This window comes from Nuphar pumila, chromosome 5, assembly GCF_984573655.1.
Source record: "Nuphar pumila chromosome 5, dmNupPumi1.hap1.1, whole genome shotgun sequence".
NCBI classification, from domain to species: domain Eukaryota; kingdom Viridiplantae; phylum Streptophyta; class Magnoliopsida; order Nymphaeales; family Nymphaeaceae; genus Nuphar; species Nuphar pumila.
Genome location: NC_143253.1, coordinates 134,774,873 through 134,790,501, shown reverse-complemented (window position 1 = coordinate 134,790,501; position 15,629 = coordinate 134,774,873). Strand labels below are relative to the sequence as shown.

General features: G+C 37.9%; 1 protein-coding gene across 2 annotated transcripts; it reads left to right on the top strand.

The window, feature by feature from the left end:
* Positions 1-1,901: 1,901 nt before the first annotated feature.
* LOC149838870 (mediator of RNA polymerase II transcription subunit) lies at positions 1,902-5,184 on the top strand. 2 transcript variants are annotated; one of them, XM_090007823.1, is made up of 8 exons: positions 1,902-2,002; positions 2,155-2,259; positions 2,382-2,440; positions 2,996-3,095; positions 3,179-3,236; positions 3,457-3,557; positions 4,472-4,823; positions 4,910-5,184. In XM_090007823.1, exons 3-8 carry the CDS (start codon positions 2,405-2,407, stop codon positions 5,016-5,018), a joined length of 756 nt encoding a protein of 251 aa, XP_089863949.1. In that variant the 5' UTR covers positions 1,902-2,002; positions 2,155-2,259; positions 2,382-2,404; the 3' UTR covers positions 5,019-5,184. The 2 variants fall into 2 exon arrangements, with proteins under 2 accessions (XP_089863949.1, XP_089863950.1); XM_090007824.1 differs by lacking the exon at positions 3,457-3,557 and having other exon boundaries at positions 4,467-4,823.
* The last annotated feature ends 10,445 nt before the right edge of the window (positions 5,185-15,629 follow it).

Here is a 15,629-nt window from a genome sequence, read left to right as displayed (position 1 = left end):
ACACCATCCCAAGCTCAGTATCATGAAGTCGGTTTGGTGCAAGGGTCATCATCCTCGGGCTGCAATCACCTTGCGTCGCCGCCTCCTTACTCAGGATCGTCTTCAGCGGCTTGGCTTTTCTCTGGCTAATGTCTGTATTTTCTGTAAAATGCACGCAGAAACGCATTCCCATCTGTTCATTTCGTGTGTAGCTGCACAACAGGTATGGAAACTCATATGTAGCAGGTTCAATCGATGGTGCTTACCATCAAGATCTATCTCTCACTCCCTTCAACGATGGAGCCAACAACGTTTCAAGCAGAAGCAAGTTAATCAGGCCAGGTTAAGTGGCCTTTCATTGGAAGGCCTTCTCATTACACATCGGTGCAGCAAAGCAATCAGAGTACATCCTGCTAATCTGTAAAACCTCTTCCCATCCTATCGTCGGTCTATGGTGCTGCGATGGCATATGGCGTCCTCCCCCCAGTGAATGGCTTAAGATCAATATCTCCAGCTCCTTCTGAAATAGATGGCAGATTGGCTTTACTGTGCGTGATCACCATGGAATTTTCATTTCAGCAGGAAATCCACTTGGAGAGAACAAATCCATGAACTCAACCAGAGCATGGAGAACAGAGGAAGACAGAGAAAGCATCTTCAACAGGCCGCTGACCTCCTACTCAGTTTTCCTCGAACCACATTATCAATCCAAAAGAGACGAACACTTTGGCTCGTTCACTGGCCATTCTTGGTTCCGCTAATCGTGACTTTATCTGGCATGATATGAACCCTGATTGGGTTCCCTCTTTGTAAATATGTTCTTTTGCTTTTAATCTTTCAATAGACAGGTGGAGGTCTGCCTAACCCCAGCTTTCTCTATCGAAAAAAAAAATATTTCTGATGAAAATTTGCAAACCAGGTTTACTAACACCCAAACAGCAATTTTCAGGTAACCAAGTTACATACAGGTTGGCACCTATCCAAATATCAAAACCAGGTTTACCATCACTCAATCAGCAATTTTCAAATAATCTAGTTACATTCATGTTGACAATTATCCAAATAGAAAAAGTAGGTTTTCAGGCAGAAACCAAGTCATAAATCAGGTTTTCAACAAAACAGGTTTTTATTAAACCAAGTTTTCTCAGTCAGTCATCCAACTGGGGACATAAAAATCACTGTTTTAAGCATACCAAAATTTAGAGATGAAAAGAATATTGCTTGAAACAAGTTGGTGGGTTCAAATGGGGATTGGTTTGGGTGATGGGTCAATGGTGTTTGGAATGGTTTTGGTCAGGTCAAGTATGAAAGAGGTTTGGGTATTAACTTGTGTTTTGGTACAAATTGCATAGAACCATTTGGGTTGGGCATAAAAATTGGAGCTACAAATGGGTTAGATTCAGTAAGGAAAATTTGCAAAATTTGGCTATCTCAAATCCAAACTGATCGGTCTTCCCAATGTATTTTGGGATCCTAAAGTTTGCATCCCTAGTAAAAATGGAGCTAGTACAATTTGGTTCGGGTCAATATTTTTCTTATCTAAGATATGATCTACTTTTAAGATGGATTTAGATTTCAAACCTGAACCAAATGCACATGTCGCATCAAGATCAAGTCAGGTCTGGTCTCATTGATTCAGGTCAGGTGTACCTGACTCAGTTACACCCACACCTGTGTATCTAGGACCCTTCTTATATCTCGATCTAAGTTTTAGAGATCTTTTGTTTGCATAAAACACTTAATTGTCAAAGACGGACTTAGACGCAGCCCTACCGTTTAGGCTTTTGGTTTTGAGCAGTGTGACCCTTTTGTACCGCTTAATTAGCCTAGGTGTGGGCACGCCTAGGCTTAAGGACAATTTTTTTTTTACTTGGTTGACAAATAAAAGGTGCCTTGTTTCTGTCTCATTCTCTCTCTCTTTCTCGGTTTGTTGCATCGAAAAGAAGAGGAGGAGGAGGAACCTTCTCTCGTTTTTGCTTTCTCTCACGCTCTTTCTCGGTTTGCCCTTTAAATCCCTATTTAGGTTTTCTTCTTCTCTCTTTTCCTTTTTTTTCGTTTTTTCCTTCTTCTTCTCTTTTCTTTTTTCCTTTTTCATGTTTTTCCTTAACTATAGTTTGTGATATATCATTTAACTCACTTTTTTTATGGGTTATCCGCGGTGTGCCTATGCCAAAGATATTTTTACTCACGGCCTACGGATCTGTCCTTCTCCTTTTAATGTGCATACGCATTGAGGCCTGCCATCCATTTCCAGTCTCTGTATGATAATAAGACCAAGACGTGAGTCCTTATTTTTGTGGTGAATCTTAGCTTCTGATGGCAGATTTAGGATCATTGGGCTTATATTGGCATGTTATTTGAGTTTCGGTCGACACTAATTGTGTGTCTGGCATCAATTGTAGATTGACAAAACCTTCAAGGCACAATGGAGTGTGTGGTGCAAGGGATTATAGAGACTCAAGTAAGTTCTAGCAATTTTATTATGCAACTGGTTCTAACAATTTCAGGACCATATATCCAAGTACCATATCCATGTGACATAACTCAGAATATTGCTCTGTCAGTTGTATGTTTGTTCACTTTCTGTTCTGTTTCTAGCACCATAGTGCATACCCATTTTTGTTCTCTATTTAGCATATTGCAGTTCTATTCGATGTTGAATGTAATCAAGACTGTTTTTTTTCTGCATGTTCAAGAATAGTTGTTTATGTTTCGTGACCCTTCTTTTTTTGCTCGTTTTGCCAATATCTTTTTACCTCTGGAATCTGCTTGAAAGTAATATTTATACATGCTCTCTTTTTACCAATATTCATCGATCTACAAATCTTTTTCCTCTGCCATCTGCTTTAAGGTAATGTGTGTACACAAATGGCAGCATATTAGGAAAAATAAATGGACAGGATACTGCTGGTTATAGTGCTTCCTTCACTTGACAATGTTTCATGTTATGCATTTTGTTGTTTCTATTATGTACTTGTACATTTGATGGCTGGACATCTCTTTGATTCTTTCACAGCATGTAGAGGCCCTAGAAATTCTTCTGCAAGGTCTTTGCGGTGTTCTAAAACAGAGATTCAAGATCCATGAGCTTTGCCTGAAAAGTGGACCGAATATTGGTCAGTAAAATAGTGCTTCAAGAGATCACCTACTTCTAATACCCAGATGTTCTAATGCTTGCATATTCCTTTTCCTGTATCAGGAGCAGTAGCATCAGAGGTGCGTCTTCTCTGTGATCTGGAACAGACTGAACCCTCTTGGTAATATGTAGTTTCTTGCTCTATCTTTAACATAAATTTGAACTTTTAGTTTTGGTGAGATTCAAAGATTTGATGGTAAGCTCTTCAATCCGAGGGTTTTAGTGGGCCTCAGGCTCTCAGTTGTAACATATCTTATTGTGAACATTTTGACTCAACTGGAGAGACATCTTATTGATCAGAGTAGACACTGAACAATGTTATTTTGTACAAAATTGTTTAGTAGTGCAGTGGTTTCTTTACCTTTATGCCACCAAGGAATCACAGGATTTGATTCGGCTTCTTTAGAGAAAAAAGTATCCAGCACAAAGATTATGTTAAAAGGTACACAAAAACAATATTCCTTTCCAAGAAGGTGTGTGTATATTTGAACCAGCAACACTTGAATGGATGGGTTGTATGTTAAAAGTGACACAAAAGCAGTATTCTTTTCCAAGAAGGTGTTTGTATATCCAAACCTGCCACTCTTGCTTGAATGGTTGGGTAGTATGTTAGAAGGTACAGAAAAGCAGTATTCTTTTTCAAGAAGTTGTTTGTATATACCAACCTGCCACCCTTACTCAAATAGATGGGTGGCCTGACAGTTCCTCAGATTGTCTAATACCAAACATGTTACAAGCTACTTACTGAACATGTTGCTTATTTGCCACTTAATCCATACTACTAGAATGAGGCCCTCTGTCTTAACTATAGCATCTTTTGTGATTTAGGTGCTTTTGAGAAATGAGATAGTGAAATATGATCTTATAATTTGGCTATATTGAGGTGTTTGCTTTGAAAAGATTATTTGGCTATTTTTGAACAATGATGTTAAGTCATTGGTCATTCAAATTAAGGTGTTTTGTGTTCCTCATTAAGTTCTCTTCAATGAACATCAATTCTTTTGGATGTGGTCTATTTGGTCGTTGATAATGTTCATTATCCTTATGTCGTGATTTTGTTTTCTGAAGCTTCTCTGATTGGATTGTGAAGAATGAGTGCACCTGTTCCTGTTTATGGATATGTGGTATACATTATATTGGATAGGAGTGATGCCTTTAATGATGAATTGATACTTGAAATTCGTCTGTTTGCCATATAGATTTAAGGAGTAGAATTTCATAATTCTTTTTTTCTTTTTAATGCTATTCAGAGAACTTGTGCTTGCATCTGTGTGTGTATGTGTGCATGTGTGCGAAATGAAAATTTTGATATTTGTGCCTATTTGCATCAAATACATCCAAAAATGTGTAGGACAGTGAAACATATTGGGGGTGCAATGAGAGGTGCTGGTGCTGACCAACTTTCAGTTCTAGTACGCACCATGGTCGAAAGCAAAGTAAGCAAGAATGCGTTGCGCTTGTTTTATGGACTTGGCTACAAATTAGACCATGAACTTCTGAGGGTAGGCTTTGCATTCAACTTTGAAAGAGGTGTTCGGATCACTGTTGCTGTGACTTCTGTAAATAAGATGCCAAAGCTGCATGCTACTGATGAAGCGGTGCCCGTGACACCAGGCATTCAATTAGTTGAAGTAACAGCCCCTGCATCTGCTGACAATTACAATGATGTAGTGGCAGCTGTTTCATCTTTTTGTGAACATCTTGCACCGTATGTTGCAATTGATTTCCTTTTGTAATATTAGGTTAGCTTTTTGACAAATATTTTCCCTCAGGAAATTTGGTTTATCTTTTCAGGCTGCTGCATCTCTCAAAACCTGGTGTTTCAACAGGAGTGGTTCCTACTGCTGCTGCTGCTGCTGCATCACTCATGTCAAATGGGGGTGGTACAACATTGAAATACTAACTCTACAAACTAGTTACTTGAAAGGAGTTGTATCTGCCAAAGGAGCAAAGATTTCTTTGCAATAAACCCTTTTTGCAGTTTAGTCCTTTGCCAACAGTTATCATCACCATGATCATTGTCATCTTGATTTCTGTTCCTATTTGGCATGGTTAAAATGAAGCAAAAACCTGTGCATGCTCACAAAATGCATACACGCACCTCGAGTTTTCCGTATAAAGCATCCTTAAGAATGACCTTACCTTCTGTCTCTTAACCTTGAATTTTTTTATTTTCCATAAATTTAGCTAAAAGAATGGGAATGCTTATGGTATGTCTCATATGTTGTCTCATCTGGAAAGAGAAACTGTTTGCATCAGTTTAAAAATGTTTGCTAGTTTTGTCACCTCTGCACACTTTGAGAAGCACTGCTAATGTAATTTCAAGCCCGACTCACACATATTGTGTATGTGGTGTCAAAGATCACAACAAATCCAACGAGGCTCTGTTTGGGACCCAGGCATCGGAGGAGAAATATGGAATCTCCCATTCCCAATGACAGGATCTGTTTGGGAGCCTGTATTTGCTGAAAGATGGGAATTGGGAAGGGCTTTGTCAATGCCAAAAACCTCCCAATTCCTAGATTCAGTTATATGAAGCATTGCTGTATGGTGGGCATGCGGCAAACCTGTCTGACAGCCATCCATCTTGGCATTTCTTGAGATGGGTGTGGTCATCTTGAAAAATGTTGAGATGGATGGTCAGCAGTAGTGGAGCTGCATAAAAATTGGCCTCTTTTTATTAAACCCTGATTCCGGTGCTTCTTCCCGGCACCTGCAGCAATATATTTAACCTCAATGCTACTAGCCTAAACATTCAGCCTCTGAAAGAAAGAGGGGGCGGGGTTGGTTGTGGGGGAGAGGTGGGGGTGTGCTGTGGGGGACAGGTGGGGGGTTTGGTGGTGTTTTAACATTCATAGTGCTTCTTGATCTTAAATTCCTATTCCCTACCAATCTTTAGATCATCATGATTCCCATGACAACAGCTGTATTTGGCAGCTCCTTGGCGTTTCCTTGTGAAAGCCCAGCTCCCAAACACAGCCTGAATCCAGTTGACAAAACATCTTAGTCATGACATATATGAAAATTCAAGATTATACATAGGCAAGGATGAATTCCTTGCACAGAACTTGCATTGTAACTTCTGTTAAACGTTTAGGCAGGGCTGTTGTTTTTGTTGTAGGAATGACCTTTTGGTTGGGGCCTCTGATTGTTAGTCGAATTGAAGCTCTGGACCATCTATTTGGGGAAGTCATTTTAAACGTTCTGGAAATAGTGAAAATACCCCCTCTCCGTATCATGGGTAAATGTTTGATACTAATGAAGGTAGTGAACTATTGAGATGGAAATCACAAGTGCAAAGTTCTATCAACTATCTGATCATACAGATGTTCAACACGGGTTGTTCATTAAGTATCAGACTTTGGATCGTGTTTTTCTGAGATAAGAACATGATTTTTGAGACAAAAAAAAAACAGCTAGGTCAAGGGAAATTCCCCTCCCCTCAAACCAAATCACTGACTGCACTTGACAGACCTCTGATTAGTAAAAGCCTTGAGGTCTTCTACCTACCCACCGGGGAATACACCCAGTGCAAGGATGCCTCTCATGGGTTTCGAACTCATGACATCCTGTCAACTTGGTGACATTCACAAGTTGCCCCTACCTGAGCTCAGTCCCAGCTAGACGAGCCATCAAATTTTAGTACATTGTGGAGCAGTTGATTTTTGAAGGTCTTGGAAAACCTGGCTTAATGTCACAATCACATGATTGAAAAACCAGTTCCTACTAAACAAACCATATATTTCACAATCATACGTTCTGATTTACAGAAAATCAAAAAATTATGAATATAATGGTGATTTCTACTAGATAGTTACATACCTTCATTAGTACAAATATTTACCCGCGTATCATAAAGATCACGTGGATCGCAAGATTATGTCAGACACTGTCTGAAGGCAAAACATGTTTGATGAAAAGAATTTTTCAAAGCCAAGCTACGAAAGCTGAACCTGTCGGCCATATCATAAAGATCCAGGTGAAGTGTGGGCAGATCTTGACTTTTGTAAATGAAGGCATTGTTCCTTTCATCCCACAGTGAACCAGATTCCTTAGATTATGTAATTACGTCATAGAGTGAGCCAATAGCCTTAAAACCATGGTTGTCTGACTCACTGGTCCAAACTGGTCGACTCACCCACTCGGTCCGATTTAGCCCCCCACCGGAGCTAGACAGATGGAAAGCTAGCTCGAATGAGATAGGACCAATAAGCTGCTATATTGGATTTACCCGCAACCTTGATATTTCCGGTGCTCGAATGAAACTATTTGATTGGGGACCATTCTTGAGACCGAACGGCATCACTTTGTAGCGATCTGGATTGTGCTCGGTTTGAGCCAGAACCTGGCTACCACTCGGCTGGAAACTAGTCAACTCTAGAGTTGACCGGTTCTGTCCAATTCATGATCAAATTTTCAAAACAGGGATTTTAGAAGTTATCTTCAGAAGGGAACGTGCAGCATGCGTGGAATGAGATTCTCATAAGATAACCCTTCATTGGTTTTCAAAAAAAAATCCAACCTCTTGCCTTCTTTGAAACAATCTCATCTTCTCTCTGCTCTCTGGTCTCCTACTTGCACCTTTTGAGATGAAGAAGCCAGGAACAACTATCAAGAAGTAATGAAGCACCTGGTTGAGTAGGCTTTGTTGTTTTGTTGCTAGCTGTCTGTAGTTTCTTTTTCTTTAGCTTTGTTTTTTCTATATTTTAGTTTTGTTTCTACTTTGTTCGGTTCATGGGTTCAACATTTTGTTGATCTCATTGATCTTCTTTGGGCTCTCTCTCTCTCTCTCCAATAAAAGATGTAGATTGAGTCAACCAAAAAACTCAGCCAGTTGTTTGCAGCAGCAAATATATTTAAGCTGATTCATGGACCATGAATAGATCCACACTTTCATCACGTTAACTACATTTCTTTTACATTTTCTTGTATTTTTATTTATTTTAAATTTTTAAATATTATTTTTTATTTTTAATGAATTTTGTTTTTGAAATATAAAAAAATCTGAGTCATCCGAGTTGACTCGACGAATCACGAATTAGACCCCAAATGATTTTTACCCAAGTCACTGAGCAAGCCGTCAACCATGCTTAAAACTGCTCCATTCAACACGTTCAAAAATTGATTAAATGTGCCAAACTGTAAATAATGTGTTTCTGAAAAAGCTGTGGATTATTCATATTCTTTGAAGAACATGGCTTCATTGAACAATATCTGTCAAGAAAAACACTAATAGTTGTAATTTGAACCAAGTTCACCAGACTAAGAAGCGGAAATGAAAAAAGATACACAGGAAGCAAAAGCTAGAAGCAATGCATTTTAAAATGATTAGAAAGCGGTAAGCGAGGAATAAAAATATATATATAAGAATTGAATGTGAATCAAAATGAAACACAAATAAAAACTAAAATAAAAGTAATTATTTTTAAATTTAATGAGTTTTTAGTATAATAATTAAAATTTTAATAAAATTTAAAAAATGATGACCACCAATTTAGAGAAAGCATATGAGAGTAAGTAAGAAGTGCGAGAAAATACATAAAAAAAACATGAAAAGTAGAGGGAAAGAACATATGAAAAGAACAGAAGAAGTGTGTGAAAAGCGTAGGAGAAACATGTCAGAATCGAGATTTTCATCAAGTTTCAGAAGCAAAAAATATTGCGCTTACAAAGCAAGTTTTCGAAGAGCTCGTATGTAATTAAGGAATATGTAGCTCCCATGGAAGAAGCTCAGGGAAAGTGGCTTTACCTTTTTTTGTTTTTTTTGTATAATCCAAGGGAAAGGTCTGGAAAGACCCCCATCACCGATTGCACATTAGCTAGCCTCGGGTCGCTAAAACCTTGAGGTACCCTACCCTGTCCACCAGGGTGCTTTCCCACTATGCAATTTAAGTGCGCATACAAAAATGAATGTTGAATTGGGCTGCTTCGGAAATTAACAACGTCATCCTCTGCAATTAATTAGTTTATCTAAAGCCAATAAACAACTTTCAAGTGAGCTAAATCCCAAAATCCTCCTTTCACCCAAAAATGATCATCTCTAAGAGGGCGTTTGCATGTCACAGAAATTGAGGATTTTCCGCGAAAATGCATTGATGGTGTGCATATTTGCAGGGCCCACCATGACCAAACAAACTGAGCGCTCTTTTTTCTCACAGAAAAGAGCCCAAAATCCACGAGAACCCCCCACTTTCAACGGAAAGGGTTCCTGTGAAGGGGTGACCCGATTCCGTTTTTGCGGAAAGGGCGGAACACCCCCTAAAGATCCACTTGTTCACCTTCCTAAATAGATAGAGGTAGAAGCATTCTTCGCTTCCTTTTCCTCGCTTGCTTCACTTCATTATATTGAGGGATACAAATAGATGAGTTGTGATGCATATTAAGCAAAACACATACATCTAAAATATAAAGAAACTGCCCATAACACTAGAAATGCAAGAATAAAGAGTTCCCACTATGCACTACAAAAAAGTAGGCCGACAGGAGAACATATAAAATGAAATGTCATTAAAGGAATCATCTTATCCCAAAACGAGCAGGTCACCACAGTTTGAATGAATTTAACTTTAGAGACGTATCATCAATATATAAGCTAAACCAGAGTTACCAGAAGCTTCTTAGGTAGGTGGGAAGCTCGCTTCCCGAAAACTCAGTTCAGAGGCATGATACTCCTCATTTTTGAAACATGGGAATTTCAATTCTCCCAGGCTTCTTCTATGCTTCTCAATACACATGGCCTATGCTTTCTATATGCTTTTTTCACGGTTTTTTTTTCATGTTTTTCATATTTCTCCTCTCCCTCTTTCACTCACTTCCTATGTACTTTTTTTAAATTGGTAACCATCATCGGTAGATTTAAACAAAAATGTAACTCTTTTATTAAAAAATCATGAAATATAAGAATGATTAATTTTATTTTAGTTTTTATTTGTTTCTTGCTCAAAGTTCTATTCACTTACCATATTACTTTATTTTTTATTCACATTTTGCTTTTAAATTGATACTTTGCTTCCCGCTTCTTATAAATTTTAAAATACCTTGCTTCTCATTTCTCTCTAAACAAATATGATTGCACATAATTGCTGCAAAGGAATCAATATTTCTCAAATGCAAAATTTCGCTTCTCCTAGTTAGCTTACCCACATGAATCTCCCAAAGCAATGCATCTTTGGTGAAGGATACCCCACTGCAGTTAGAGATGGAGTGAGATAACCAAGAGTATAGAAAAACAGAACATCTTTTGTTCTGGTCTAGTTGACATATGAGTATGTTCCCACTGAAATTAAAGAAACTTTAATGCCTGAGAATACTTCACATCTTCTCTAAACATGCCAGTCAAATTCTTCAACAGTCACACAAAGAATAGAAATTGAATCACACCTAAAACCATGTCCCTTGGTGCATGTAGATAAAGTATCGAGCTGATACATACTTTATCCTTACAATCCCAACTTATCTCTTGCTTTAGATGGACACTCTTTCCTTCCGCTACCTTATGCAAAAAAAGAGAGGACATTGAGATTTTTGAGAAGAGGAAGCAGTATATGTCTTCTTTTTGGCAAGTTTCACAGAATCAGACTAATTTGCTCACAAATTTCTATCAATATGAGATCTGTGAAAGGTGAAATCATGGGATTGTTCCACAAATCCCATGTGAAAAATATTTTCAGTGAAGAGTTCTGTGGACTTCATTATTGTAACTTCTTGATTTGAAGGGTCCAAGATGTCTAATGGCCTTGTCACACACACACACACACACACACACACACACACACACACACACATATATATATATATATATATATCACTAGAATACGAAAACTGGAAATATGAGAACTAATTGTGAACATCTATTTTTATGGATTTTTTGTCCTTTTCTCTTGAATCTAACTATACAGATGTGATCTACATGCTTGGATTTATAAGAATCTGCTCTTGAATAATCTGATTTTGATGCATAAACATGATTTTTATTAAGGTTTTAAAATCAATGGCTCATAATCCAGTACAAGAAAAACGTTAATTAGCGACAAAAAATTATGACGAAAATAATCCATCACCAATTTGCAATGGATTAGCTAGAGAAAACTAGTCGTCCTTAAAATTGAAAATAGTTACAGAATTAGCGACAAAAAATGTCTCAAAATTTGTCGCTAATTAGCGACATAAACATTCTGTCGCAACTTCACGATGGATGAGCGATATAATTTTTTCGTCGCTAATTTATGATGGAGTTTGAGACGAAATATTTTCGTCGCTAATGTCTCCTATAAAACCCTAATGTGATCTCCTTTCTTTCCCTTTCTGTTTCAGCACTCGCACACAGTCGTCGCCCGCTGCCCGAGTTCTCTCCTTCACCTCCTCATTCTCCCTCACTCTATCTCTCTTGTCGTCGTGTGCCGCCGCCGAGAGGCCCATCTGTGGCACCACCTCCTCCCTCTTCGCTTTTGCCAATCGACCAGAGTGTTCCCCTTCCTTCCCCGTTTGCCAATCGATTGGAGCCACGACGTCGCCGTGACCACCACCACCATGACCATGCCGAAGATCTCCTCCCTCTCTTTCTCCTGACGTCGGTGCTCTCCCTCTCGCTGACCCCTTTTTAGGTAACCTCTCACCCCCTCTCTCTTTCTCCTGTGTCTTCTTCTTCTTCTTCTACTTCTCTTTCTTTTTTGTCTTGTGGCTAACCTTCTCATCCACAAAGAGCCATTGTTTCGGTCTTGTAGCAAATAGGGATGGTAGTGGACTAGGACGGATGGAGGAGACAAGGTCTCCACCTTTTTTCGTCTCAAAATTCTGCTCTTCATACCTGCTTCATCTTGGTACGGGTTTTGATTTTAACCTCCATCACCGTTTCTATTCTCATTCCATGTCCTCCATCCTCGATCCAAATAGAATAAGATAGGGTGAGACCCTGTTTTCTCCCAATCCATTGCCATTCTTAAAGAAAGAAGACATTGTCCCTTCGGCCTCCCTTTTCTCTCTCTCCCCCCTGTTTGGCAGGGTTGGGCTCAGCCAGGTTATCGAGCCCACCCCAGCTCTGGGCCCCCTTGCTTGCTCTAGGTCAGGGTCAAGCAAGCCCACCCCCCTCGTTTTCTCCCTCTTCTCATTTGACAGGAGAGGGGCTTAACCCCTCCCTATTTTCCCTCTCCTTTGGCATTGGCCCTCCAGCCTCCATTTTCTCACCCCCCCCCCCTTTGGCAGTGTCGGGCTCAACCATGTTGCCGAGCCCACCCCAACTCTGGCCCCCCTTGCTTGCTCTGGGTTGAGCTCAGGCAAGCCCACCTCCCTCGCTTTCTCCCTCTTCTCGTTTGACAGAGGAGGGGCTCGACCCACTCCCTATTTTTCCTCTCTTTTGGCACCGCTTCCCTTTTCTCTCTCTCTCCCCCCCCCCCTCCGTTTGGCAGGGTCAAGCTCGGGTTGGGCTCGGTCAGGTTGTCGAGCCCACTCCAGGCTCGAGTTGAATCACTATAAATTTTTTTGACAACCTTAGAACACATATATGCATGATTGAATTACTATGAAAGTTTTTGACAACCTTAGAACACATATAAGCATGATTTCATTACTATAAAATTATTTTGACAACCTTAGAACACATATATGCATGATTGAATCACTATAATTTTTTTTGACAAAATTAGAGCATATATATGCATGATTGAATCACTATGATTTTTTTTTGACAACCTTACAACACATATGTGCATGATCGAATCATTATGAACTTTTATTGACAACCTTAAAACACATATATGCATGCTTGAATTACTATAAAAAAATTTTGACAACCTTAAAACACATATATGCATAATTGAATCACTATAAATTTTTTTCGACAACCTTAGAACACATATATGCATGATTGAATCACTATGAATTTTTTTTGACAACCTTAGAACACATATAAGCATGATTTCATCACTATAAAATTTTTTTGACAACCTTTGAATTCTGTTAATGTCCTTCACTTTATTACTAGTCTATGTGTCATTTAGCCATGTTACTTTCATTGTCTTAGATTAGGTGTATTGCATATAATTTATTTCATTATATTTTGTTTATCAATACTAATATTTTGGTTATCTTATAAGATGCTGGAGATGATCAACGTAGAGGAGCTGATGGAGGCATGGATGAATGGGCAGATCGAGACAATGAAGAGGATGATGCTCTGAATCTTGGCGAGGATTAGCTTCATGTGTTAAATTTGTTTCACGTACTTGTTGTTTCAAACGAAACTCTTTGTATATGTTCACTAGTAACTAATTAAAATTTGTCGAGAATTATACTGGGTTGTTAAATTTGTTTCGCTTATATCTTGTGTTAAATTTGTTTCACCTGCTTTGTATATATATTTTTTATGTGTACTTTGTTTTTTATACACAGGTTATATAAATTGTATAACGAGAAATTTTTTCTCGATATTTACATTTCAAACAATTTTTTTTTATTTTTTTAAAAATTTTATGACGATTTTGCGACGGATAATATCTGTCGCCAATTTAGCGACGGATTAGGGACGAATATTTATTTGTCTCAAAAACTGAATCAGTTGATGTTTTGGGTTGAAATGTATTTCATCGTTAATTCATCGCTAAATTGGCGACGAATATTAAAGACGGATACATATTCATCGTTAAATTATAGCAGCGGATATGTATCTATCGCAAAACCAAATCAATGCTTATTTAGTGACGAATTAATGACAGATTGTGAAATTCGCTAATCTGTGATGAATTAGCGACATATCAATTATGTCGCTAATTAGTGATCATAAAATTATAACGGACGCTATTCATCGCTAAGTCGTCACCGATCCGTCACTAAACAATTCAGTGATAGATTTGTGACGAATTAGCGTCGGATAGCGTCTGTCGCTAATTCACAGAATTCTTGTAGTGATCTTCATAAATATTCAAGCATTCAAAAACATTATTTTCATCAAAAATACATGATTCAATGGTTGATTCCTAGCAAATTCACCATGCCAAGCACACCCACATGGTTGGATTTGAAAAAAAGTGATGAAAATGCCCATATTTTTAGTTCTCACATATTCTAGTTACTATATATATATGGCACGAAAAAGGCTGGTTTTCGTTATTTAAATATCGTAACTGCTGGCCTTTGGATCTTAATAAAATCCAATGGCCAGTGCAATTGTGTTTTGATTGAGCTGCTAGGTATATATATCTATATCTATATCTATATATATATATATCTATATCTATATATATATATATATATATATATATATATATATATATATATATATATATATATATATATATATATATATATATTTGGGCCATCAACAACTTATGCAAAAAAATGGCATGTATTTACAGTTGGCAAAGTTTTTCTTGGACATGTTAGGCTTGTTCTTGGCTTACAAGTTATCTTTACCTAATCCGACTAGATACATTTGGATCTAGATCCAAAGTCCAACTGAAATTTTGCATTTTTGTTATTTAGATTTAGATCTAAAATCCAAATCCATTACATGGGCCCCAACCTACAGCCATGCTTCACTTGAATTTTAGGTCACGTATTACAACTTCGTAATGTTAAACAAGCAAAACTTAAAGTATTTTCTATGGATTTTGTATCTTTATAATTATTTATATTTGGATCTAAATCCAAATTCAAATTCATTACATGGGCTCTTGAACTGTTTAAGCTTCTTTTGTGGTACGAGTCATTGTTTGGAATTGGATATATCTGAATCCAATCCCAAGGGTTTATTTCTGCAATCAAACACAGGATAAATTCTTCCACATTTTTTATCCAATTTCATCAAACACATAATAAGTTATTTCTCTCACAAAAACTTTAGAAAGTTTCTTTTTGCGACAGAAAAAGCTGGGGTTAGACAGACCCCTGTCACTTATACAACAATAACATTTGGGGTTCGAACTTTGCAACGTCCCAACACAAGGTGACGTGCACTCACTGCTCCTACCAGACAAGTGGAGCCCCCTTGGTAACTTTAGGATGTTTCACTCATAATGGAAAATGGAAAAAAAAAGAAAACAGGTGCAAGCTCAATAATTTCTCATGGAAAATTGCATGAAATATATGAGGCCTACGTTATTTAAGGCTTTGGAGAACTAGTAAGATAGGGTGAAAGTTCCTGCATTTGGTAAAAACTTAGGGCATGTTTGGAAGCAAGAAAAATGTATGAAAAGTGATGCAAACTGAAAAATCTGTACTAATTTTCTGATCCTTTCAAGCGAGAGAGACATTTTCTTTGAAAGAGTTTTTTTTTTTAAAGTACACTTTTTTTATAGGAAACATTCCTGGAGAGGGACTTGAAGAATGTTTCCTACCCAGAGAATTTATTTTTACACTCACCATCACAACCACGGCCACCACCACCCTCCTCCTTCTCTCTCATTTTTCCATATTTTTTCACTCTTTTTTTCTCATGCTATACAAATAAGCGAAAAACTTTTTTTTTGAAAAACTTTTCATATCAAAAACTCTCATCGGCAAAACTTTCTTTTCCTATGAG

Excerpts from the sequence above, each read along its gene's own strand:
- LOC149838870 (XM_090007823.1), top strand. The coding sequence starts at position 2,405 with ATGGAGTGTGTGGTGCAAGGGATTATAGAGACTCAA. Across the intron at positions 3,558-4,471 it reads CACAAAGATTATGTTAAAAG|TGAAACATATTGGGGGTGCA; the intron begins GTACACAAAAAC and ends TGTGTAGGACAG. Across the intron at positions 4,824-4,909 it reads TTTTGTGAACATCTTGCACC|GCTGCTGCATCTCTCAAAAC; the intron begins GTATGTTGCAAT and ends TTATCTTTTCAG.